The 27,311-nt window shown below is 38.0% G+C and overlaps 1 protein-coding gene across 13 annotated transcripts in view; it reads right to left on the bottom strand.

Moving 5' to 3' along the window:
- Window positions 1-1,637: 1,637 nt before the first annotated feature.
- The window catches only part of ZMYM1 (zinc finger MYM-type containing 1), a 44,133-nt gene continuing 18,459 nt past the window's right edge, over window positions 1,638-27,311 (bottom strand). The window contains exons 1-9 of one of the 13 annotated variants that reach the window (XM_031027304.2): window positions 24,141-24,338; window positions 17,898-18,067; window positions 16,695-16,767; window positions 16,248-16,497; window positions 9,880-10,054; window positions 6,812-6,965; window positions 5,132-5,269; window positions 4,908-4,945; window positions 1,638-4,368 (exon numbers count right to left, since the gene is read on the bottom strand). In XM_031027304.2, the coding sequence (XP_030883164.2) occupies window positions 2,068-4,368; window positions 4,908-4,945; window positions 5,132-5,269; window positions 6,812-6,965; window positions 9,880-10,054; window positions 16,248-16,497; window positions 16,695-16,767; window positions 17,898-17,993 (3,225 nt within the window). In that variant the 5' untranslated portion in view covers window positions 17,994-18,067; window positions 24,141-24,338 and the 3' untranslated portion in view covers window positions 1,638-2,067. Of the gene's footprint in view, window positions 4,369-4,907; window positions 4,949-5,131; window positions 5,270-6,811; window positions 6,966-9,879; window positions 10,055-14,496; window positions 14,679-16,247; window positions 16,498-16,694; window positions 16,768-17,416; window positions 17,475-17,897; window positions 18,068-24,140; window positions 24,339-27,311 lie in introns of those variants that run through there. The other 12 variants (XM_031027300.2, XM_031027303.2, XM_081818050.1 and 9 more) reach the window with 12 other exon arrangements.

The raw sequence follows: 27,311 nt of genomic DNA, 5'->3' as shown, positions 1-27,311 counted from the left end.
CTAAAATTAATGAACTAGAAATCCATGTATAAATTTCAAAAACAACATTGAGTGAAAAAAAATTACCGAAAGGTATGTACAATGCAACTTAGAGTTTTATATAAAGTTTATAAATATGAAACAAGGCTATCTTTTAAGTATAAAATTAAACATGCATGGAAAGAAGCACAACAAATAATCATTGCTTCTGGGGAAAATAGAAGAGGAATGCTATCAGTAAAAGATTTGCAAGGGAGCTTCATCTTGCTCTGTAATATTTCTGAAATAAAAATCTGGAGCATAGTAAAATATTAGGACTTATAGAATTAAATGTTACTTGGTATGCTCTTTGTATTTTTTATGTTAAAATCAACCATAATATTTTTAAAAAGTAGGATTGATAAATAAATCTAAGAATGTGTATGAAAAACAAGTAAATAAACCACCGGTTGGCTAATCAAGCAAGAAAGCATGTATACAGAAATTGTTGAGGAAACTTAGTATACAGAAAAAATTAAAAAAATACTTTCTATACCTTTACGTAAATACGTTTTCAAAAAAGCCTAAGTAAAATGCTCTTTCTAGAAAAATTACAATTAAGAATTGAGGAGAAAGAAACAGAAAGGGAGAAGTGGCAGAGAAATATTCCTAAAACAAACAAAATTCTAGGCCCAGATACATCTACCACTAAATTCTTACAAGTCTCTGAGGGACAGATTTTCCTTTATCACCTGAACCTTTCTAAAGTATAATGATAGAAAGAGTCTCTTCTTTTTGGGTTATTTAGTCATATTTTCATAAAGTAGATTAAGAATTCATATTGCACCATCTATTTGTGTCAACCAAAACCATAGTCATGTTTAAACGTGACAGTTCACAGGAAAAGGAAATACTAATAGCTCAAGTAGATAACCCAACCTTATCATTATTATTATTATTATTATTATTTTAAAAGATTTTATTTATTCATTTGTCAGAAAGAGAGAGAGGCCACGCGCACAAGCAGGGGGAGCAGCAGGCAGAGGGAGAAGCAGGCTCCCTGCTGAGCAAGAAGCCTGATGCAGGACTTGATCCCAGGACCCTGGAATCACGACCTGAGTTGAAGGCAGATGCTTAACCGACTGAGCCACCCAGGCACCCCCTACCCAACCTTATTCTTAAGTGAAAATACAAAATTCCACTGGGATTGATACCAGACTGGCAAAGATCAAAATGTTTCAGAACACTGTTTATAAAGACTCAAGGAAATAGGCAATCTCACACATGGGTGGTGGGACTGTAAATGGGCATAATCCTTATAGAAAGCAATTTGCCAGTATCTATCAAGAATAAAAATGCATAAATCTTCTGACCTAGTTAAAATTTTATCTTACAGTAACTCAATCATGTGCAATATGACCTATGTACAAGTTTATTATTATTTTTTAAAGATTTTATTTATTTATTTGGCAGAGAGAGGGCACAAGCAGGGGGAGCGGCAGGCAGAGGGGAAGGGAGAAACAGCCCGCCCCCCCTGACCCCGAGCAGGGAGCCCAATGTGGGGCTCCATCCCAGGACCCTGGGATCATGACCTGAGCTGAAGGCAGACGCTTAACCGACCGAGCCACCCAGGCCCCTGTACGAGGTTATTAAATGCAGGATTATTTATAATAGCAAAATACTAGAAAGAATTGAAATGTTTATTGTTAGGGACTGCTCAAATATATTATGGTACATTCATACAATGAAATTTTATGCAGTTGTAAAAAAAAAATCAAGAAACTCTTTAGTACTGATATAGGACAATCTCAAAAATACGTTAAGTGGACAAGTTGAAGAACGGTGTGCACTGCAGAGTACTATCTGTGAAAAATATCTCCAGGAGGATATTTGAGAAACAGATAACACTACAGGGAGGGGGACTTGGGTACTAAAGAGAGGAAGGAGACTTTTCTCTTTTCAGTCTGTTTTTTTGAATTTTCAATCAAGTGAATGTTACATGTTCTGATGAAAAAAAATTTTTTTCTTAGGAGATAAAATTTTGAAATAAAAAACAAACATTCCAGCAGAAATACAAAATTCTTTTAGGTAAATTCAAATTAGCAAATGTTAGGTTTCTTTCATCTGATGGATAAACTTTTCTACAATTCCATTGAGTCTTTCAGGTTCCATCAGTTTATTCACCAATTCCTGCTCAACAGCCATTAGGGCTAGGCCGCTAAGCTTCTCTTGTCCCATGGTATGACATAAATATGTTTTAAGACGGGGCAGTATAGAAAATGAATTTTCAGCACTTGAAGTAACTGGCCAAGACAAAGCAATATATAATAACTTTGATATGCAAGGAATATTATTGTGAAGACCATGCTGAATAAACAAACAGCCAAGATTGATGAAGTTGATACAATCATAATCTATGACAAAATTGAGCTTTGCATATTGCCGATAAAATCTAAGTTCTGGGATGATGTCTGCATCAAGTTTATAAAATTCTTGGACATGTTTGGCTGTTGTCTCATTTAATGGTTCATTCCATTTAAATAATAGTTCTGAAATTTGCTTCATTTTACAATAATCAAACTCTGAAAAACATAATTTTAAATTATTTAATATAGTATCCAATCCTTGGTAATAAATATTAATTTTATATTGTTCTTCTGTTGAAGTAGGAAAAAACATACTATCTGAATTGCCAAGATCTACTGTTTTCTGAATTTTTCTTCTTTTCTGAAAAGAAGGTCTTTCAACTTCAAAACCTTTACTGGTTATTTTTTGACATATTTCCTCTGCCCCATCCCAGATAGTTTTGAAATAGGCATCATTTCTTTCAGATGATAAACATTCCAAAATTGCTTCTATTTTTGAAGACAACGAAAAAATATCTATGGTTTCACTTTGAAGCTCTTTGGAAAGAATTCCTGTAACACTTAACACTCGATAAAGAAATTTCAAACAAAAGATAAATTCAAATTTGGAAACCAATATTAACAAATCACTCAATTCATCAGCCAAACTTGTGTTTGAAGAATGGCTTGATACAACTTCCAATGTTTCAATAATCTCTGGAAGGCCCTCAATCACAGACAGTAATGTATGATCATGGACTGTCCAACATGATTGTGATGTATGTTTCTTGCATGTTTTGTTTTGACTTAGCTTACAAATGTTTTGAAAATTTGCAGACATTTCCCCAGACATATGAATAGTGTTGAACAAAGAGTTGAGAGTATTTAGAGCACTTCGGAGTTCTTTCACTTCTTTACAAAACCTAATTACTGCTAAATCCAAAAAATGTGCATAACAATGTATGTACAAAGCTCTTGGCTCTTCTTTCTTGAATTCTGCTGCAATTTTACTAAATTTTCCCCTCAAATTAGTGGTACTATCATAGGCCTGGCCACATATCTTCTTCAGATCAACTCCAATTTGCTGCAGGTAAGTTTTGATAATCCTATGTAAGTTAGTCCCAGTCATCTCTTCAGTATCTATGAAACCCAAGAATCTTTCTTTAATTAAGACAGCCTTTGACATTTTTTGTGGGTATCTTACACAAACTGAAAGCTGTTCTTTAGTGGCACTATCAGTTGTCTCATCACATATTATTGAAAAAGCTGAGGAGGCATTGATTTCGTTCACAATATCTTGCAGCATTTCAGTCTTTATTATTTCAATAATATCATTTTGAATTTGTGTACTATTATAGAAGTCAACTTGTGAATTCATAAGTCGAAATATTTCTTCTCCTTTATCTTTTGCTCTGATTTCTAACAGTTCTAAAAAATTGCCTTTATTCACAGATGAAATCGATTGGTCATTTCCTCTTAATGGTAAACACTGCTTCCCAAGAAATAAAATATTTTCAATTATAAGCTTTAGGTACTTTTTATTTCCTTCAATCTGTTTTGAATGAATAGATAAATTATCATTGATGGCTTCATCAGAAAACTGGTATTCCCTCCAAAACTGCAATGACTTCAAATGCATTTCACTTTTTTCATGCTTTCTGAATTTTTCTAGAGTCTTTTTCCAATTAGAAATTCCTTGGGCTGCAAATGATTCTCCTCCAAAACTAAAATTTTTTTGGCAGAACAACTGGCATGAATAACAGAATGTCACTTCCTTTTTAATACTGTTTTTCAAATGCTGGAAATTTGAACACCAAGATTTTTTAATGCTTCGTGACTTATCTTTAACTTTTTGTACTTTGGATGTAAATTTTGGGTGACATAGTCCATCACTTATTTTCACAGATTTCATATTGTATGTAGCATCTTGGTTTGACACTTGATCTTTTTGTACTTCTACACTGGACTCAACCATATGCTGACTGGGTATTGATGAAGATGGAGAAAGGCTTGGCTGTTCAACACTACCAGTTGCAACACCACTACTTGATTCACTGGGTAAACTCTTAGAAATGTTTGAGAGAAAAAGAGAAAAGCATTTGTTTGAACAGCTTTCAAATGATTAAAATATCAAACATATCTATCCTAATAACACAATAAAATGAATGGGTGAGTTGCAATATTAGCTCCACTAGGGGGAAACATTAACAATTATTTATAATATAAAGTTGCAATCTAAATTCAGCATTAAATGTTCAAAGAATCTTTTGGTATGTAATTGTAATAAAAATAATTTTTATTGCTCACGTGACCTAGAATATTGAAAAAGGTAATAAAGAATGCAGAGGAAAAACTACAACTAATAATACTTCTGTTTAAATATTCTTATTAATAATTTCAAGTCAAACCTGAGATTTGGGAAATTGAATGTGAATACCAAAAGATGTCTCTTGCTCAACTTTTTTGAGCTCTTCGATGAAAACAGGAATGAATATGCTCATGTATATATATATGGACACACACACATATATATACATATATATATTCACAAAATATGCTTAAAAAAGACAAGACAGTGTCAAAAATATTAAGGACAAAACTTACATCTACAATGACATTTGCTGTTACTGAAGAAACTGTATCTGCTAAAATAAAAGAGTATCATCAATTCAAGATCTTGTATGCAATAAAATATATGCTATAAAATAGCATCATAAACTACAATTGCTTATTTCATATCAGACAACAAAAACAACCTTAGAATATAGATAGATTCATCAAGGATGGGAAAACAGTGTATATGTCAGGTATCTTTATATCAATTTTACCTTGTAAGACATCAGAGTTCATGATGGGTAGGGAAACATGAGTATCTGCCAGTGACACTATATTGCTTATAACTGGAGTTGTATCTTTCTTTGGAGAAAAGAGATCCGTTGAGGCATCATGTACCACGGAAACATTTACTGAAAAAAATAAAAAGATTTCTCAAAAACCAAGCAGAATCAATCAATCAGAAAGCATTGTTTAATAACAAGTGTTTCAACAAACAATGAAAAAATCTAATAGCTTGGGGTGCCTGGGTGGCTCAGTGGGTTAAGCGTCTGCCTTCGGCTCGAGTCATGATCCTGGGGTCCTGGGATTGAACCCCGCATCTGGCTTCCTGCTCGGTGGGGAGCCTGCTTCTCCCTCTCCCTCTGCTGCTCCCCGCTTGTATACACTCTCTGTCAAATAAGTGAATAAAATCTTAAAAAAAAAAAAAAATCTAATAGCTTTAGGTATTATTGCTGGATATTGGAGTATGGCTTAGGGATCGCCAGGTTCTTTAGGATAACACATTAATAACCTTAAACTGATAATTTCCTTTTTCCATTTTTTAACATATTTTACCTTTGCATACAATTTCTCAGTTCTTTTAACCATTTGCTTGAAATTTCAAGCAAATCTTTACATGAAATTACCCATGAAGAACAGAAAAGAGATTCCTTTAGAATCTCCTAATGGTTATCATTTCTTTCATCATTTTTTAAAATATTTTATTTTTTTAAAGTAATCTCTACACCCAACATGGGACTCAAACCCATAACCCCAAGATTAAGAGTCACTCACTCTACCGACTGAGGTAGCCAGGCATCCCTAATGGGTATCATTTCTAACTCTTTCAAGATTCATAACCCTCAACATGAACGGAGCTACACTGGTATCTAAGCTAGTATTGCAAAGATTTCTATAATGAGCCAGTTTACATGATGTACAAGCCCCAGGGGCATCATTTACTTTATTATCTATGTAAACAGGACCAGCGGTCCTATATGAGGCTCTTTGATGGAATACGAAGTTGGCCCTGGGTGACTTGTGTTTTTCTATTAGTGAACTTCCAAGTATTTCCAACTAGTTCTATTTGCTGTAAAAAATGTAACTAATATCCTTGTTTTTACAAAGCAGGGCTAAGTACAAAATTCTATATTCTAACACAACAATCTTTACAAATAAATATTAAGTCTCTGGTTGTGAAGTAGGCTTCCTTTTATATAAAACTACTGGAAAACTTTTTTTAAAATGTAGGCTCCATGCCCAATGTGGGGCTTGAACTCATGACCCTGAGATCAAGAGTTACATGATCTACTGACTGAGCCAGCCAGGCGCACCTGAAAAACATTTTTTTGCAATGAATTTTGCATTGTTTTGACTTTTTTTTTTTTTTAAGATTTTGTTTATTTATTTGATAGAGAGAGACACAGCGAGAGCAGGAACACAAGCAGGGGGAGTGGGAGAGGGAGAAGCAGGCTTCCCGCAGAGCAGGGAGCCCGATGTGGGGCTCGATCCCAGGACCCTGGGATCATGACCTGAGCTGAAGGCAGACGCTTAACGACTGAGCCACCCAGGCACCTCTGTTTTGACTTTTAAGTCAGTTTAATTTTGAGATGAATCAAGGTTATAAATTAAAGGAAAGCAGTAATATTCTTCAATAGTTTCTAAACCTCTGATAACTGCTAAACAAACATTACCTGTAGATGATTCCGTCTTAGCTTTATTGTAAGCAGAGAAACAATTAATAGAACAAAAAAGGTCTGTCTTCCCCAAGTCATTGGTGGTCTCAATCACTTCATCTGAGGGCTTCAATGATTTGCAAGGAACAGATGTAAGTGTTTTGGTTGGTTTCTGTTTAGAAATTAAAGTAATATTCATATTCCTGGTATATGACATATATTGTTAACAAACAAAAATATACTCATTACGGCTCTTAGTTAAAATATAGCAAGTGATGATAATGAAGCCACATTTTTACACTTTCTTAAAAACCAGAAAAAAATAATGAGCACTGGGTATTATATGCAACTGATGAATCACTAAACTCTACCCTGAAACTAATAATACCCTACACGTTAACTAACTTGAATTAAAAACAAACAAGAGAAAAAGGCAATACAGATTACAGTGACAAAAATGAAAGAGATCAATCCAATAAATCACTATTTGTGTTATTTATCAGATAATATTAGTAGCAGCAGTAATACATATGCAAGCAATGAAGAAAGAGGTCACAGAATATGGTCATCATTCCAGGCAATCAAAGCCAACTGGATAAATAAACAAAAGTCTTAAAATTATATCTCTTTCCTCAATTCCACTTTGAATATTAACTCAGGAAAGCCTTCTATTGGTACTAAGGAGGAGCCAGAGAACGGCTGTGGGAATCACTGTTTCTCTAGGCTAACTTCATGGTTAAAATTGCAAGCATACTGCAAGAAAGTAGCATACAAGCAGTAAAATATATAGAATATAGTGCATTCAGGAAGCAGTAAGTGTGCAAAGGTAAATGATATAAACTGTGAGGCTTACCACCTATTGTTTCTACTGAAACAGGAACCATCATTCCTGGACTTATGGCAATGGTGAGAAAGAACTGCTTTTGGGGCATAAAGTACAAGGACAAATGAAAATATCTTATACAGGGGTGGCTGGGTGGCTCAGTCAGTTAATGTCTGCCTTCAGCTCAGGTCATGATCCCAGCCAGGGTCCTGGGATTGAGCCCCACATTGGGCTCAATTCTCTCTCCCAAATAAATACTCAAAAAAAAAAAAAGAAAAAATACACATTTTCTTCCGTGAAAAACAACTTGGCAAAGGAACAATGAAACAAAAAACAGAGTATAACTTTGAAAATTCTTTTACACTTTACTAGTATGACTTTTTATACTTTGAGAAGCCCTGGGGTGCCTGGGTGGCTCAGTCGGTTAAGCGTCTGCCTTCTGCTCAGGTCATGATCCCAGAGCCCTGGCATTAACCCCCCTTGGGCTCCCTGCTCAGCGGACAGTCTGCTTCTCCCTCTTCTCTGTCCCTCCCCATCCACTCGTGTTGTCTCTCACTTTCCCTCTCTCTCAAATAAATAAAATCTTAAAAAAAAAAAAATTAAAAAAAAAAAGAAAGAAAGAAAAGATGTGGCTTACAAATGACCTATTTGAATTGTTCAGACTTGCTGAGAATCCTATCTTCAATTGCATGATTTTAAGGAAGAATTTATGGAGATAGAGTTGGGTCTCAAAGCATCATCTGAACAAGCAAGACAACCTCAATCCTACCTCATGAAAGGGGCTCAGACCACCAACTGCATTAATCTCATTTAGTCCACCAAAGCAGGACCCAGCTTCTCTGTTCTCAGAACCTCTCACCCAAGGCTCTCCTACCAGAAATAGGGGATTCTTTCTTTTTTTTTTTTTAAGATTTTATTTATTTATTTGACAGAGAGATAGAGAGCACAAGTAGGCAGAAGGCAAGGGAGAAGCAGGCTCTCCGCTGAGCAGGGAGCCGGACGTGGGGCTCAATCCCAGGACCCCAGGATCATGACCTGAGCCAAAGGCAGCCGCTTAACCAACTGAGCCACCCAGGTGCCCCGGGGATTATTTCTCATTCAGAAAAGCATGTGACATTCTTGATTCATTTTAACCTTGCTTAGGTATAAGAAAACATAGAATTAAAAACACTGTGTGGGGCACCTGGGTGGCTCAGTCGTTAAGCGTCTGCCTTCGGCTCAAGTCATGATCCCAGGGTCCTGGGATCGAGCCCCACATCAGGCTCCCCGCTCAGCAGGAAGCCTGCTTCTCCCTCTCCCACTTCCCCTGCTTGTGTTCCCTCTTACGCTGTGTCTCTCTCCGTCAAATAAATAAATAAAATCTTAAAAAAAACCCCAAAACACTTTGTAGTTGAGTCTTACTGACCAGTAGGCTATTATTATTTCTGCTATCTTTATTTGCAGTTTATAAACAAGTTTTCATATGCTTGGCTTTTCTTCAAGGCCAGATCATCCTGAGATTCTTTAGGAAAATCTCCATACAGAATTTATCATGAATTGTTATGTAAGAGGAACTGTCTCTCAGAAGTCTTTTATTTCATCTTCTTCACTGTCCTACCAACTGAAACTGTTCCTAATGGTACGAAAAGCTAATCGCCACCCTTTTCCTAAAGTGGAACCATCCACAAGTGAACTAACGGAAGGAACTCAATCTTGGATGTTTCATTTGAGTCCCATGCAGTCAAATTCAAATGGAGTGGTTCTTTATGCAACAGGTCTTTATTCATACCTGCTTATATGCTGTAATACTCTTTGACCAATTTTTTTTCACGATTTTATTTATTTATTTGAGAGAGAGAGAGTGCGCGAGTGCGTGGGGTGGGAGAGGAGCAGAGGGAGAGGGACAAGCAGACTCTGCACTGAGTACAGAGCCTCACGTGGGGCTCGATCTCATGACATGAGTTGAAATCAAGAGTCAGACACTTAACTGACTGAGCCACCCAGGCACCCCTCTCCTTGAACTATTAAAGTAATGGGACTGTCCTTTCATCTGAAGCATATGAAACAGACTAGAGACAGTTTAATAGTAAGCCCCACAGTTCTCAAGACCACCATGATGAGGCTGTCAGAGTGAAACTGAAAACAGGCATTACTACAAGACAGTGTTTCACATGCTGGTATTTTACTTCATACTGAATCTAGGATTTAAAAAAATTCAGTAAAAACTCTAATATTTAAGCAAAATAATCAGAATCCCTCAAAGTTAAAAAAAATTGCAACTTACAACAGTAGTCTTCTGACACATGCTGCACTTGGTTAAAATGCTATTAGTACATATGGTAACAAATGCTTTTCTTTTTTCTTCATATGATGAAAGACAAGACTGGCTGCAAAAATTTTTGCTAGACGTATTATCTTCTAGCTGGACACTGATCACATCCTTTAGATTTAAGATGTCTCTAAAAGGAAAAACAAGGGCACCATTAAACACTTTTATAAGTTAAAGCACTCCCTCAAGCAACCCTCTCCCATTTCATCTACCTTTAGATGGTGCAACAGCAGTAACACCAGCCTTGAAATAAGAAAACCTGAATTTGGTATTTAGTTCTAGGACTTATATTATGCAATGACGGGTAAGTCATATATACTCCCAAATGTTGATTCCCTCATCTATAAAGTAGGGATTATAAAACACAACTGATAGCACAGTTTGAGGATTACGTAGCTTATATTAATTAGTGCTAGTGATAAAAGAATGATGATGAGAAATCGCAAATTCATACCTAACCAACTTTGTAATCTACAAGACAGAGGATATCAAAATATGGTCTACAAACCTCCGGGGATACTCCAGATACTTTTAGAGGGGTCCACAAAAAACAAAACTATTTTCATATTAAAATATTATTTGTCCAAAAAAACTGTCTTTCTCCCTATGTTAACATTTGAACTGATGGTGCACCATCACAATGGGCCACTGCAATTCCACTCCTAGGCATGTACCCCAAGGAACTGAAGAGAAGTACTCAAAAAAGGATAAATACATGTATGTTCCTAACAGCACTATTTCAAATAGCTAAAAAAGACAGGGGCACTGGGCTGGCTCAGTTGGTAAAGCACACAACTCTTGATCTCAGGGTTGTGAGTTCAAGCCCCACATTGGGCCTGGAGCTTACTTAAAAAAGAAAAAAAAAAATAGCTAAAAGATGGAAACAGCCCAAATGTTCACCAATGAATGAATGAACAAATTGTGCTATATCCATACAATGGAATATTACTCAGCTATAAAAAAAAGAATGAAGTGCTACATGCTACAACACATATAAACCTCGGATAAATCTCGACAAAATTATGCTAAAAGACAGACACAGAAGGTTGTATGCTGTAGGATTCCAGTGATATGAAATATCCAGAATAGGTAAATCCATGGATAGAATGAAGATTGGTGGTTGCCAGGGGCTGAAGAGAGAGGAGATCTCTGGGGAGAAACTGCTTACTGGATACACTGGAGTGACAGAAATGTTCTGAACTAGACACTGTTGAGTGTACTAAATACTACTGAAGTGGCTTTTTGTTATGTGACTTTCACCTCAATAAATTGGGAGAAAAAAAACTGCTGGGTCAAACGCTAGAGCCTGAGCACAAATTAAGGCAGTTGAACCAGAATGTCCTAGTATGTTATTCATTGCCACACATTCGTTGTAAAAATCATTTACTTTATTAAACTTTATCCTTGACAACCTCTTTTTAGTATTCTGTGTGATGATATGGGACACAGGCATAAAGTACTTCTCCTTCACACCAAAGTATGATGGTTGTCTCAAGGAAAATCTCCCGTGGGAATGTTGAGAGTTACAACCTGAGGTAGTTACCTTTTTCATGGAATACATTTTTACTTGAAAGAACAAACTATTATCCAGAGTGGGTATCTGGCAAATATTTTCTCAAAAATGAATAAAGTAAGACTGTTACTTCAAGATAAACAACTGGCAGTTTCACTGCCAATGATAAAAGTCGAGCTTTCATTGAAAATTAGAATTATGGAAAATATCCCATCTCCAACTTGCTTCCCAATAGTTAAGCTTTCTTGATGAGATTAGTGGTATTTTTTTTTTTTTTTTTAGTGTTTCTTTTAACAAATGTGATTTTAAAAATATTGCATAAATATGCCAACAGGGGCACCTGGGTGGCTCGGTTGAGCGTCTGCCTTCAGCTCAGGTCATGATCCCAGGGTCCTGGGATCGAGCCCTATGTCAGGCTCTCTGCTCAGCGGGGAGCCTGCTTCTTCCTCTGCCTGCTCATTTACCCGTGTGCTCTGTCTCTCAAATAAATAAATAAAATCTTTATAAAAAAAAAAAAGAAATATGCCAACATTTGGAAGATCTACATAACTCAGTGAACCAGTACTTTCCAAATTATGATAGCATGTAAGAAAAATCATTCATTCATGGGTAAAAAAAAAGCCATCCAAAGTACAAACAGACCAATGTATTTTAACCTAACAGTACAAAAAATTCATTGGTATGGTTTCAGATTTCACATTGTAACTAACCTTTAAGAAGTACTACCTATTTTCTGGTAGATGATCAAAGAAGAGCATCCACAAAATCTAAAAGGCTATTAAAACACTCCTCCCTTTTCCAATTACATATTTGTAGTGCCAGATTTTTTTTCACACTTCAGCTAAAACAACATTTTCCAATAAACTGAACAGAGGCAGATATGAAAACCCAGTCAGACGCTGAAGTGGTTTGCAAAACTGGTAAAATGATGCTTATTGAATTTTTCTTAAAATTCCTCCTCACTAAATTAAAAAACGTATATGGCTATTTTTCATTAAAAATATTATTTATGTCAACATGCAATGAGTTATTATTTTTAAATGAGTTAATAATTAGTTTAAAAATTTCTCAATTTTAATTTCGAACACAGTATATATTGGTAGATAGAACCTACATAAACTAAGGCTCTCTGGCTCTTCAAAAAATTTTAAGAGTGGAAAGGGGTCCAGAGACCAGAATGTTTAAGAACTGCGATGGTATCTGGCTACTTAGAACCCTTAGAGTATCAATCTTTAGGATAATAGTTTTCCAGATGAAATATTCCTGAAATCAACACTATTTTAACACTTACAAATTTTTAGTGTATTATGATTTTCCTCCTTCTTAAATAGACGGTACCAAAAGTAACAGGTTCATTTCATTATCAATCATTTTACTGGTTTAAAATATAGCTCTAAATGCAGTATCTGAGTTGTGCTATCCTTGTATTTTACTCGACAAAAACTTTTCTAGGATTCACTGTGTGCCAGTTGGTGTTTACGCACTGGGAATATAAAGATGAGTATGATCTGGTTCCTAATCTCATCAAGAGGTTCATAAGTCTAGGGGCGCCTGGGTGGCTCAGTTGGTTAGGTATCTGCCTTCAGCTCAGGTCATGATCCCGGGGTCCTGGGATTGAGTCTTGCATTGGGTTCCCTGCTCAGCGGGGAGTCTGCTTCCCCCTCTCCCTGCTCCTTCTCTCTCTCAAATAAATGAATAAAATCTTTAAAAAAAAAAAAGAGGTTCATATTTTAACTGGGGCGATATCAATTCTTTCTTTAAAAACATTAATTTTATGATTAATGTTGTGGGAACTATGAACACTATTAAAACACAGGCCATGGAATAATTACTCTGAGTGGGTGGGGGGTTAGTGAGAGGAGAGGAAAAAATGGTGTGGGAACAGACAAGAGGTAAAGATATTTGAGGCAGACCTTTAAGATAGAAAGAAATTAGCAGATGGAAAGGGAGGCAGAAGAAACCATTGGCAAAAGCATGGAAGTCTGAAAATGTTTACTGATTTTTACTGCTACCAGTATATTACATTCCTGGTTTCTAATCTACTAAGTCCTTATAAATAAAAAACTAAAAAAATGAGTTTTCTTAATAGTACCTGAAATTAGCTTAAATAAACTCTAAGCACAGGACTGAACAACTTTCCTACATGTAAGTGTTATATAGCACAGGGATATTCTGAACTCTGCTGATTGCTATCAGAATCTCTGGTTGGTTCCAACTGGGATACTAAAGTGCAGAAATGACACTTCTTAAATACACTGCTCTCAAAAGAAGTCTTATTTTGGGCGCCTGGGTGGCTCAGTTGGTTAAGCGACTGCCTTCGGCTCAGGTCATGATCCCAGGGTCCTGGGATCGAGTCCCACATCGGGCTCCTTGCTCAGCAAGGAGCCTGCTTCTCCCTCTAACCCTCTCCTCTCTCATGCTGCTTCTCTCTCGCTCGCTCTCCAATAAATAAATAAATAAAATCTTAAAAAAAAAGTCTTATTTTTCTAACATGATTTAAAATGCCATTTTCGAAGCTAACTTTTATTTGGTTCATGAAACAGAATAAAAACTGCATTAACTCAAAACAGATCTTAAATCATTGCTATGAGGGGCGCCTGGGTGGCTCAGCTGGTTAAGCGACTGCCTTCGGCTCAGGTCATGATCCTGGAGTCCTGGGATCGAGTCCCACATCGGGCTCCCTGCTCGGCGGGGAGCCTGCTTCTCCCTCTGACCCTCCCCCCTCTCATGTACTCTCTCTCTCTCTCAAATAAATAAATAAAATCTTTAAAAAAAAAAAAAATCATTGCTATGAAAGAAACCTCAATACTGATAATTAGCTAAAATCTTGAGAACTCTATATTAATACAAGACGCTAATAAATGTGAAAGAAAAAAATTTTTTAAAAAGCACAGGTTACTCTGGACAATGGATGGCCTCTCCCAGCCTAAGCATTATTACCGTTCCACCAACCTATACAATAGTGTTTTTATCAAAAAAAAATCTGTATTCCAAAGGAAGTAAAACCTGTTTCATATTTTTGCTCATATTGGATTTCTTCATCTTAGGGAACAACTTACACACTATATCTTTCCTGTTTCAGCCTTTTCAATCTGTCTGGGAGATCTGCTGAAGATGTACAATGGGTAAACTCCAAACACAGTAACATGATACCTTAACTTCTCAGGACCTCAGTTTCCTCAAAACCAAAAGAAAATGTTTGGACTGGATGATCTCTAAGGTCCCTTCCAGTTTTATGATTCTGCAGAGAAAGAAAGCAGACTGAAGAGAGTGCCATACAGCCCTTAGCAAAAAGGAAAAAAGACATAGTATTGAAGGGTTGAAAAAAGACAAGAGAAAGGTTGAGTTTCAGGGAGTAAGACTCGAAGCAACAGATAATACCCGAAGCAGCAGCTAAACAAGGAGCTGAAGCAACCAATAAAAAGGGTTTGTGAGTATGTTAAGAGAATAACAGTGATAACTAACATTTACTAAGGTCTTATTACATGCCAGTATTGTTTTGATCACTTAAATCTATTATTTAATGCTCATAATTCTTATGTGCATTTAACAAAACAAATGGGAATACTAAGAAGTTCTCGATGCTTTTCAAACTTTAGCATATAGATGTATCATCTGGGGACAAATGCAACTCTGATTCAGTAGGTCTGGATGAGGCCTGAGATTCTGTATTTTTATTTAACAAGCTCCCAGATGATATGGATACAGCTGCTATGAGTTGTACAATATAACCGTAAATGGAGGAAGCAAAATTCAAATTATGGCAACCTGATTCCAAAATAAGACATATGAAAGGAATTTATTATATTTACGAGCAAAACTGGTGGCTTATGTGTTTTCTTTGTTCTGAAACAAAAACATTTAAAATTTAGCATTAGCATTTAATGAGTACTAACAAACCAGAATTATACTACGATAGGATTCTCAAAGCACGTTGATCCTTTATATATCTCAGGATAGAGTTCAAGGTTTTGGACATTTTCCACTAATTCATTATGAAATTACTACTTCCTTTCTCTGCATCTAAATTGCCTTACATATATATATAAAGAAGTTAGCAATACAGACCCCAACACTGAAATCTTGAAAAGACTACATCCATCCATGTTCACCTACGACTATTCAATTTTGTAAAAGAATCGAATAACTTCATTTACCATTATGAGAAACATTATTTTATAATGTCACACCTTGGCTATTTTATACCTTGGAAGATCCAAATTAACTATTACATGATTAATGTGTTAGTGGTTTGCCTCCTATACGGTTAAATGATAAAATAGAATGGGCATATAATAATTTCATTTATAGAGAATTTTAAATGAAGAGTAGGAAGGTTAAGTTTCAGAAGTCACATTATTTAAAGCTGAAGAGAAATAGAACTCCTTATGTTTTAATTTCTGCAAATCTCTCAACAAAAAAAGTATTTCTGAAGAATCTAACAGAGGAACTGAAAGCAGAAGCAGCTTCTTTTCACTAAACCAAGGTGATACTTCTTCAGAAAAAATGAAAATAGGGGCGCCTGGGTGGCTCAGATGGTTAAGCATCTGCCTTCGGCTCAGGTCATGATCCCAGAGTCCTGGGATCAAGCCCCGCATCACGCTCCCTGCTTGGCGGGGAGCCTGCTTCTCCCTCTACCTCTGCTGTTCCCCCTGCTTGTGCTCTCTCACTCTCTCTGTCAAATAAATAAATAAAATCTTTAAAAAAAAAGAAAAGAAAAGAAAAAATGAAAATGTAGACAGTTATAACCAAGACTCTGATCAAGATCTATGTAGGGAAGTAAAAGGGGGCATAATTTAGAATTATATACTTTGAGCAGTTTGAACAAGTTCTCTTGGGAAGAGCTGGTGAATTGGCAGATGAAATGTATTCAGTGATGCACAGCGTGGAGCAGAAAAGCTGAGTAGACCCTTTCCTCTGATAAGCAGTTTGCCCCTTCTGGAGGATTTTTTTACAACCAGAACAGGAAACCTGAATAGCTGTGGTTGAAACTGAAGGAAGCATTTTATTCATGCCAGATGATGTCAGAGAAAGCTGAATGCCTGCAGTCAACTGTGGAGCTATAAACACAAAACAGGAAGGAAGAAAATTAGTATTTACGTAAAATTAAGTATGCATTCTTTTGTTTTCTTTTAGAGGTTACTTCTGGACTTGAAACCCCAAACAATGCACTATTCAAAGACACTCTAAAAAAGTAGAATAAACTGGCTATTACATTGGTTAGAATAAATAGGATTAATTTAAGTAATTCTATTACCACTGTCTGAAAATGTGGTGTTTATTTTCAGTTCATTCTCCTGAGTTTTAGGCTGCTGGGCTTGACAATACTCCTAAAAAAAGAGATGAAAATAATGAATACAATGTGTATAAAACAACTAGTTATTCAACAGAAAATAATACTGTATATTATTGATATATAATACTGTATATTAGTGAATTGTATAACTGAACTGAACCATAGGTGAACACTCCCCTTTTGACCTTTGGCTGACACATTATATTCTATACATTATATATTATATTCTATAATACCTAGATGTGATTTCAGTAATATTTGTTCACAGAGTCCTTCAGTAAGCTACCACAAATAGAGGAGACACACTCAGTAATGACGCCTATTTTCCCTCCTTGTTCTAATCAATAATAGCTAATTGTCTTCATAAAGACCTTAAACACAAAATTGTTGGAGTGGGCTAAATGAGTCTTGCAGAGGATTTTTCAGAGCAGCAGGCACTCTATCTAAACATGATCTATGTGTTTGAATGTCCATACACTGAAGAAGCAATCAATACTTCTGAGATGGGACAACATTCCCCAGTGTCACCAACTCAATGGGAGTAATATCCTTACTTAATACTGATTTACTTTAGGCTATTCCTAAACAGAATACTAGAAATAAAACTGAATTTACTTTTTGTTTCATTAGAAATTTCAGCTAGTTCATATATAAACATTTTAAGGAAATTTGGCACTACTCACAGAACATTCACAGCTTGAGTCAGTTTATCATTTACAGATTCTTTAGCATATAATATGTCTAAAAAAGTTTAAGAATAAACATGAAACTGATTTGGGTAAAATAATTACAAAGAAAAAAATTCTAAGAATTTATAATGTACTAAACAGAGTCAGTAGCATAAAAACATATGATTAGTTACTCATATTGTTTCAAGTTAAGAAAAATGAAAACAAAAATGTGTTAACCTTAGTTAGGCCCATAATACCCTAAGCAATTCGTTTATCAATCCAAAACCCAATTCTAAACATCCATTCTTTGCTCAAATCATGTTCTTGCATACAGTTGTGATGGCACTTCACACCATATACCTTGTATTATTTGACCAACTGCTTAGGGGAAGATAAAGATTTCAGGTTTTCAGCCAGTAAACCAGCATCTGCATAACTGAAGTGTATACTTAAATGCTGCTCTACAAAAAAGAAAATAAAGTAGGATATTTACCTGAGCATTGTCAGGTTCTGTCTTAATTTCATCTAGCCGCCCCAGTTGTGGTGTCACTGCTTTGTCACATTTACCATCTATCGGTGATTCTTTCATCTTGGTGTCTGATACAAAAGAATCCTCCAGGTCCAAACTAATGAATTTCTTCTTGGGGAACAGTATCCAGGTTCCTAAAATAAAATATGAATTGATGGGACAGTCTGATTTTCTGGAAGCACACAGGGTCTTTAGACAGCTTGGACTCAAGGTTCCTTCACAGTACCAACACTGGCTTTCTTCCCTTCATCCATTATTCCCCAACATAGCTTTGCTTTATAATTCTTTGGTAGACATATCTCTATGCTTTCTTCTGGGACTAGTTTTCTCCACTTCTATTCTCCCAGGCCTGCCTATAGCATAAGCTCACCAAACCCACAAGTTTACTTTTAACTTAGTCTTAGAAAACATAAAGTCTTCTATCCAAGGTTAATCCAAATACCTGTGCTCACTACCTCTCCCCTGCCACTGCTCTTATAGAGCCAATTATTATCTATATCTTCTTCAACTTCTCTTTCCCTCCTTATTGGTTCTTCACATATAAACATTCAGATACATTCAAGGATCCAACTTTTAAAGCTAGTGCCCTCTCTCTGACCACTCCCTTCCCTCATCCTTGAGCCTCTCTATTTCCTTGAATCCTATGACTGCAAGGCCTATTTCTCCTCCTATCTCTTTGACAGTCTTCTTCTCATTTATTTCACCTGCTTCTAAAATATTTGCGCTCTGGGTGCCTTAGTTAGTTAAGCATCTGCCTTTGGCTCAGGTCATGATCCCGGGGTCCTGGGACAGAGCCCCGAGTCAAGCTTTCTGTTCTGCTTTTCCCTTTGCAGCGCCCCCCCCACCCCACCCAGCTCATGTTCTCTCTCAAATAAAATCTTTTATTTTATTTTATTTTATTTTATTTTTAAAGATTTATTTATTCGACAGAGAGAGACACAGCGAGAGAGGGAACACAAGCAGGGGGAGTGGGAGAGTGAGAAGCAGGCTTCCCACCAAGCAGGGAGCCCGATGTGGGGCTTGATCCCAGGACCCTGGGATCATGACCTGAGCCGAAGGCAGACGCTTAACGACTGAGCCACCCAGGCGCCCTCAAATAAAATCTTTTAAAAAATAAAAATATTTGTGTTCCCCCAAAGCACAATTCCACAGGACTCTTTCTCACTTGTTCTGTGGGCAAAACCTTGGATTCAACTATCATTTATAGGCTGATTTTCCCCTATATTTCTGAGCTCCAGCCCATACACCTAACTGCCTACTAAATATCTCCACTTGGACGCTCCACAGGTCCCTCAAATTCAAGAGATTTAAAACTATATTCTTATATAATTCCCATAAGCCTGCTTTACACATGTTCCCTTTCTTATAAAATGCACTATCCTATATACCCAATTTCCCAAACCAGAAATCTAGGGGTAATCCTAAGCTTCTCTTCTCTCAAAGTTCCCACATCTAATCACCAAAGTGGATCAAATATACCTTCTATATATGTTTTGAATCTACTTTGCATTTACACTTCATGCCTGCCCCCCCGCCCCATTAATGGATTCCTTTTTGGTAACTAGATAAGATAGTTAAAATCCAAAACCAAAATATAAAAGATTGTTGCACATTCAGGCTTAAAATATAATTCCATTTTATAGCTTTTGAGGAACTACAAGTGCCTTTTTTTGTTTTTTAAGATTTTTATTTTTTGAGAGAGAGCTTGTGTGCGCACAAGCAGGTGGGAGGAACAGAGGTAGAGGGAGAAGCAGGCTCCCCACTGAGCAGGGAGTGGGACATGGGGCTTGATACCAGGACCCTGAGATCATGACCTGAGCTGAAGGCAGATGCTTAACCTACTGAGCCACCCAGGCCCTCCTACAAGTGACTTTTGATTGCTCAGCCCCAACGCCTCTTTCTCCAGGACAGACTGGTTCCTTCTATATTCTTTTCTCTCATCTTTGGTCCTTTCCCCACTTTTCTGGTAGCTTTTACTGCAAGTCCTTATCACAAAGCAGAAAATTAAATGAATAAGGCCTGACTTGTGAAGTGCAATAAAAGCTCATATGGCGGGCGCCTGGGTGGCTCAGTTGGTTAAGCGACTGCCTTCAGCTCAGGTCATGATCCTGGAGTCCCAGGATCGAGTTCTGCATCGGGCTCCCTGCTCGGCAGGGAGTCTGCTTCTCCCTCTGACCCTCCCCCCTCTCATGTGCTCTCTCTCTCTCTCTCTCTCAAATAAATAAAATCTTTAAAAAAAAAAAAAAGAGTCACATGCTCCTCCAACTGAGCCACATAGGCACCCTGAAACCTCTTTTTTATATAGTCTATCACCTGTCTTTCCTGGGGATAAACCATGTATGTCAGAGAGTATTAATAGTCCTAGGATAAATGTGGTACATGTTCCTGCTGGTTAATAATACTACTTGGTAATAACCAATTAAAACATTTTAAACCAAAGAGGGATATATCATGGATCAGAAAACAAAATTCACATTAATTTTTTAAGAAGACTTTATTTATTTATTTGACAGAGAGAGAGAGCACAAGCAGGGGGAGGAGCAGGCAGAGGGAGAGGGAGAAGCAGGCTCCCCCCTGAGCAGGGAGCCCGATGCGGGGCTCGATCCCAGGACCCTGGGATCATGACCTGAGCCGAAGGCAGTTGGTTAACCAACTGAGCCACCCAGGTGCCCCTCAAAATTGATATTAATTTTTAAAGTAAAACATGAGACTGCAAAGAAATTACAAGCTATCGGGAGTTATTTCCAGACACACAAACAGATCTCCAGAGAGAATGTATGTGCTTTCCTCCTGGAAAATTAGTACAATATTGATGCTTCAAATTGCTTCACCTTAATCTTTTAATTCTTCCCCACTATGTTGTGCTCATACTGTTCTACTTGTAAAGTCATTTTTGCTTACTCAAACCCTATTCAGCTTCTAAACCAACTCAGCTCCAAATTTTATCAGATTGGCAAGAATTAAAAATAAGAATGATATGGGACGCCTGTGTGGCTCAGTCGGTTAAGCGTCTGTCTCGGGCTCAGGTCATGATCTCAGGGTCCTGGGATCAAGTCCCGCATCGGGCTCCTTGCTCAGTGGGGAGCCTGCTTCTCTCTCTGCCTGTCACTCCCCCTGCTTATGCTCTCTCTGTCTGTCTGACAAATAAGTAAAATCTTAAAAGACTGGTAAGTCTAGGGGTGCCTGGCTGGCTCAGTCGGCAGAGCACAAAACGCCTGATTATCAGGGGTCATGAGCCCCATGTTGGGTGTAGAGATAACCTAAAAAAAAGAAGAGATGATAAATCTAGGCATAACAGATAACATTAACAGGCTTTACCCCTGAGCACACTTTGCAGGACAGAGCAGAGGAAAAGGGCCAAGCAGAAAACAGCAGCACAATGAGCTAAGGAGATGGGAGTTCTGGGTGGCCAAAGCAGTCAGAACTCTTGAGGCACAAAGGACAGGGGGAACCAAGGAGAAACAAGCCTCCCAATTTGCATACAAATCTCCTCCTCCACTTATTAGCTGACTTCCAAATGTACATCTACAGAGTATGACACTAAAAAATCTAGCAGAAAACAGAAGGTTGAGTCTAAAGAGCTGAACAGAGATTATATATAGTAGCTTTGCAGAGCTAAGAACAAAGTTGAAATTTAAGCCCAGCAAAGGTAGAGGGGATTTGGTAAAGATCTGGACTTGCAGTTGAGAGGGCCCATGTGTTAGGAGTAAGGGCCACATCACAGGAGAAAAGACCACTCCCTAGAAGAAAGGGCAAACCAAAATAAATCAGCCCTAATAAGGCATAACACTAACCCTCAAAAGGATCAATATAATCTGTTAGAAAAAAAAAATATATATATATATATATTTATATATAAATATATATAGTCTGTTAGAACTATCTGCCTGCCTACAGGAAACTTAGCCCTCTCTGGAGGAAGTACACCTAGAGTCTTTAAATTTTTTCATCCATAATACAATAAAAATTTATGGGTACATCCCAACAAAAAAACCCCCCAAAGACTGAAAACCAATGAAAAGAAAAAAGACAATAGAACAGACCTATAGGTAACTCATATTGGTATTATCAGGCTAGGACTTTGATACATTTGAGAAAATAGAGAAGAAGATGGAGAAGTTTAGCAGAGCCCTGGAATAATTAAAAAAAAAAAAGTCATGGAAATTTGGTAACTGGAAAATAAAATAGGGAAATTAAGAATAGATACATTTTGGGGCGCCTGGGTGGCTCAGTCGTTAAGCGTCTGCCTTCCGCTCAGGTCATGATTCCAGGGTCCTGGGATCGAGCCCCGCATCGGGCTCCTTGCTCGGCGGGAAGCCTGCTTCTCCCTCTCCCACTCCCCCTGCTTGTGTTCCCCTCTCTTGCTGTGTCTCTCTCTGTCAAATAAATAAAATCTTTAAAAAAAAAAAAAGGAATAGATACATTTTATATCAACAGTACAAGGTAGTTCAGATTGATACATAAGAGGATAAAAATACAAATAAGGTAAGCAACATGTGGAACAAGGCAAAAAGGTCTAACACAGAGGTAAACCGAATCCCAGAATAAGGGAAAACAGACAATGTAACAGAAGCAATATTTGAAGAACTACTGGCTAGACAATTTCCCCAAAATCAAGAAAAATATCAAACCACACAAATTCAAGAAGCTCTATGAGTAACAAATAAGGTAAATACAAGGGGAAACACAACCACCCACATCATAGTCACACTAGTGAAAACTAAAGATTAAAAAAAAAAAATCTTAAAAGCAGCTTAAGAAAAAAGACTTTACAGGAGAACAAAAATTAGAATAAAGGCTGTTTTCTTTTCAGAAACATGAAGGCCAGAAGCCAATGGAGTATCTTTACGGTGCTGAAAAAAACAACTACCTAAAATTCTCTAGTCAGTAAAAATATCCTTCAAAAATAAAGGTGAAATCAGGATATTTTCAGATAAATGAAAATGAGAATTTATCACAAACAAACCTATACTGTAGAAATGCTAAAGAAAATTCTTTAAGTTAAAGTGAAATACTCAATGGAAATTTGGTGTAAAAACTGGAAAGGGAGAAGTAAACAAACTGCTTTTATTTGTAGAGAGCACGATGGTGTACATAGAAAACCCTAAGGAATATCTTCTCCCCGCCCGGTAAAATACTCAAATAAGTGAACTTAGAAGGATCATAGGATAATACAACATCAATATTGAAAAATTTCTTCTCTAACCGCTTCACCATTGTTCTAGAGGTCCTAGTCAGGTTAATAATGCAAGAAAAAGGGGCAGCTGGGTGGCTCAGTCGTTAAGCGTCTGCCTTCGGCTCAGGTCATGATCCCAGGGTCCTGGGATCGAGCCCCGCATCGGGCTCCCTGCTCGGCGGGAAGCCTGCTTCTCCCTCTCCCACTCCCCCTGCTTGTGTTCCCTCTCTCGCTGTGTCTCTCTCTGTCAAATAAATAATTTTTTTTTAAAGATTTTATTTATTTATTTGACAGAGAGAGAGAGACAGCGAGAGCAGATAATGCTATGGTCCCTAAATGTCCTAACGCTGTTGCCTCATCCTAGGAGTTAAATGTCAAACTGTTCAGTCCTGATACTGCCAGGACTAAATGCAATATAGTTCTTGTTATAAATTTTAAAGGCTTCTCGTCTTGTATATTTGTGATGAGGAATACCAGTTACTGTCAGGTGTTATCAGTGGTCGAACTCTTACTGAAATTGCACCCCGAGAAAGCTGGAAGTTACCGTTTGCAAACACTAGTCCATGCAAACCAAGATACTATCAATCCTGGGCACTAAAGCAATATACTGAAATAAAGTGATGAAGACTGAACCTGCATCTAATCCCAATTTCAAGTCCGAATTTATCGAGTCAAACTTTTGTACTAAACTTTTTTTTTTTTTTTTTAGCTGAGACTCCGTGTACACATCTAATTGCAAAAGGACTTCCACGATTTTTTTTAAAAAGTTGTTTGTAAAAACACTACTGCTTAATGAAGGAGAGCTACAAGTGTGATCAAATGAATGTTTTTAAAAAAGGCCGCGGATAGAGACCAAAGGCTTGAAAGCCCAGTAACGGCGCAGTGGGAGCAGGCGGCGAGAAACGCTGGAAAACTCGGGGCAAGGATCCCCGACTCTGCGGACAAGGTTAAAGGAGACGACAAACACAATCCAGGGGCCTGACCCCGAGCTCCCGACCCTCACATGGCGGAATCCGCACGCAGGGACCCACCTTTAGGACCCCGGCCGGACCCGAAGCTTCATCCTCCCGCCACAGGCGAAACTCTCTGCCCCTTTTCGGTCAGGCGCAGGAATCCACGGCCGCTTAAGAGGGCTTACTAATTTCTCTCAGGGACGCTGGCCGCGTGAGGGTTCTCAAAGGAACTTCGACGCCAAACGGTCACACAGGCCCCGCCCCTTTCCCGCCGCACTCTGCGGCCGAGCATGCGCAGCGCAGGTGGTCGGGCGGGGCCCACGTTCCCTTGGCTACAGAGGGCGGGGAAGAGCCCTTAGTGCTGCCCAGGGTCTGATCTTTGAAGCCGTCCTACAGGGCCCCAAATTTGGACCCTTAAATGCTGGGGCAACGGCGGGATGGACCCAGAGTTCAGGCGCGGCATTTGGATTTACTGGATTCGAGAGATGGGTCTATTAGCAATTTCTGTAAATCCCAATTTCTTCATCCTTGAAATGGGGTTTATTATAGTGCCTTTGCCATAGGCATGTGAAGATTGGAAAGGCAATGTTGGTAAAGTTCCACGTACATAGTAAATTCCCAGTAAAAGGAATTATCTGCAGCGATGGAGAGAGGGTTCAGGCTTTTTCCATTTTGGGGCACTCTTCGTATATTAAAAGAATCCCAAAAGAGTGTGCAAAAATCATGGTGTGTTTTAAATGCTACTTAACAAATTAACACTTTCAACACCTAAAAAAGTATAGGATCAAATAATTGTGCTATTCTTTTTTTTTTTTTTTTAAGATTTTATTTATTTATTTGACAGAGAGAGACACAGCGAGAGAGGGAACACAAGCAGGGGGAGCAGGAGAGGGAGAAGCAGGGTTCCTGCTGAGCAGGGAGCCCGATGCGGGGCTCGATCCCAGGACCCTGGAATCACGACCTGAGCCGAAGGCAGACGCTTAACGTCTGAGCCACCCAGGCGCCCCTAATTGTGCTATTCTTAAAATCATAATAGGATTATAGAAGATATATAGAGTTGAATGATGAATTTATTGCAATTTTGTCTTAAACCATACTTCTTGAGATATTATCAAAAGTCTGTGTCCTGGTGCGCCTGGCTGGCTCAGTTGTTAAGCGTTTGCCTTTGGCTCAGGTCATGATCCCAGGGTCCTGGGATCGAGCCCCACATGGGGCTGGCTCCCTGCTCCGCAGGAAGCCTGCTTCTCCCTCCCCCACTCCCCCTGCTTGTGTTCCCTCTCTCGCTGTGTCTCTCTCTGTCAAATAAATAAATAAAATCTTTAAAAAAAAAAGTCTGTGTCCAGACCAAAAGGCCCTCCTGACCCCTGCTGCTATGGTCCCTAAATGTCCTCTGCAGTTAACTTCAAATTTAGACTCTTTGGTGATTCTGAATACTTCATTGGTAACTGAACTTAATTTCTCCAACAGTTATTCTTACCTTTCTAATATAATATATACTAAGTACATCATTTTATTACTTGTTTTCTGTTCCCTTTGTTCCGTTTCTCTGCCTTCTTTTGGCTAATTTGAACATCTTCTAATATCCCATTTTTTTAAAAAAAGATTTTATTTATTTGACAGAGAGAGACACAGCGAGAGAGGGAACACAAGCGGGGGTAGTGGGAGAGGGAGAAACAGGCTTCCCGCGGAGCAGGAAGCCTGATGCGGGGCTTGATGCGGGGCTCGATCCCAGGACCCTGAGATCATGACCTGAGCCGAAGGGAGACGCTTAACGACTGAGCCACCCAGGCGCCCCCTAGTATCCCATTTTAACTATTGTGTTTATGACAGTATCTATTTGTATACTTTTTTTTTAGTAGTTGCTCTAGTGATTGCAATAAACATAATTTACTTTCCACAGTCCACTTAGAATCAGTATTTTACTACTTCAAGTGGAATGTAGAACTATTACCCCCAAATAAATCCCTTTATCATCTCCCCACACTTTTGTTATAGTTGTTTTATGTATTAGAATCATAAACCCTATCAGGCAGTGTTAATAATTTTTACTGTCAATAGTAAATATTTTTATTTTTTTTAAGATTTTTAAAAATTTATTTGACAGAGAGAGACACAGTGAGAGAGGGAACACAAGCAGGGGGAGTGGGAGAGGGAGAAGCAGGCTTCCCGTGGAGCAGGGAGCCCGATGCAGAGCTCGATCCCAGAGTCCTGGGATCATGACCTGAGCCGAAGGCAGACGCTTAAGGACTGAGCCACCCAGGCGCCCCAATAGTAAATATTTTTAAAATTACTCAAGAGAATAGTCTACTATGTTTACTCAGATATTTACCATTTCTGTTCTTCTTTCATTCTTGATGTTCCCCATTTCCTTCAGGTATCATTCCCCTTCTATCTGAAGAACTTCCTTTAGCAATTCTTTTAAAGCGGGACTGTTGCCAAAAAATTCTTTTGGTTTTCCTTCTCTAATAATGTCTTTATTTTACCTCTACTCCTGAAGAATATTTTCACTGGATATAGAAGGGTATTTCTTGATAGGGTAGGAGAAAAAAATCCCAGTGAGGTGCGACTATCAAATGACCATCGCTTACCTAATCACAATACCTGGAAGATGAAGTACTCTGATTCCAGTCTAGGTCATATAATAAAAATTTTGACACTTTCCCTCCTTGATCGATCCATTTGTGATGTTCAACTCTTAGAACTTCCAAATTATGTAAGCCAGTAGATTCTCTCTCTCTTTTTTAGTTTTATTTATTTATTTTAGAGAGGGGGGCGACGAGTGTGAGCAGGGGAGGGGAGGAGAAGAGGGAGAGAGAGAGAGAGAATCTTCAAGCAGACTCCCCTCTGAGTGTGGAGCTCTACTCAGGGCTCAGTCCCAGGACCCTGACATAATAGATTCTCTTTGTACTTGACCTACTTTGATTTGGTTTTCTGTCATTTGCAGCCAAAATCTTGTCTAGTAAATGTATCCATGAGCAATTGCTGACAACAAATGTGTTTTATTTTCTAAGTTAACATAAGTTGGTCTAAGCAAGATAAAGCAGTTGAGTCTTTAAGTTGTGTAGACTCTTGTTTCTAATAAATGAATGACTTGTACAAGTAAAATATATCAATGAGAGATAAACCCTAGCTTTTGTGTAACAACTTCAGGAGAACTGGAGCACTGAGTGCACATCCCTGCTTCTGATAATAGGACCAAGAGAAAAAAAAAAACATGATAAAAAAGACTGAATCCTCATCCCAGGTGAG

This window comes from Leptonychotes weddellii, chromosome 4 (genome assembly GCF_054177405.1).
Source record: "Leptonychotes weddellii isolate Sample4059 chromosome 4, ASM5417740v2, whole genome shotgun sequence".
NCBI classification, from domain to species: domain Eukaryota; kingdom Metazoa; phylum Chordata; class Mammalia; order Carnivora; family Phocidae; genus Leptonychotes; species Leptonychotes weddellii.
This window is presented reverse-complemented; position numbering and strand designations above follow the sequence as displayed.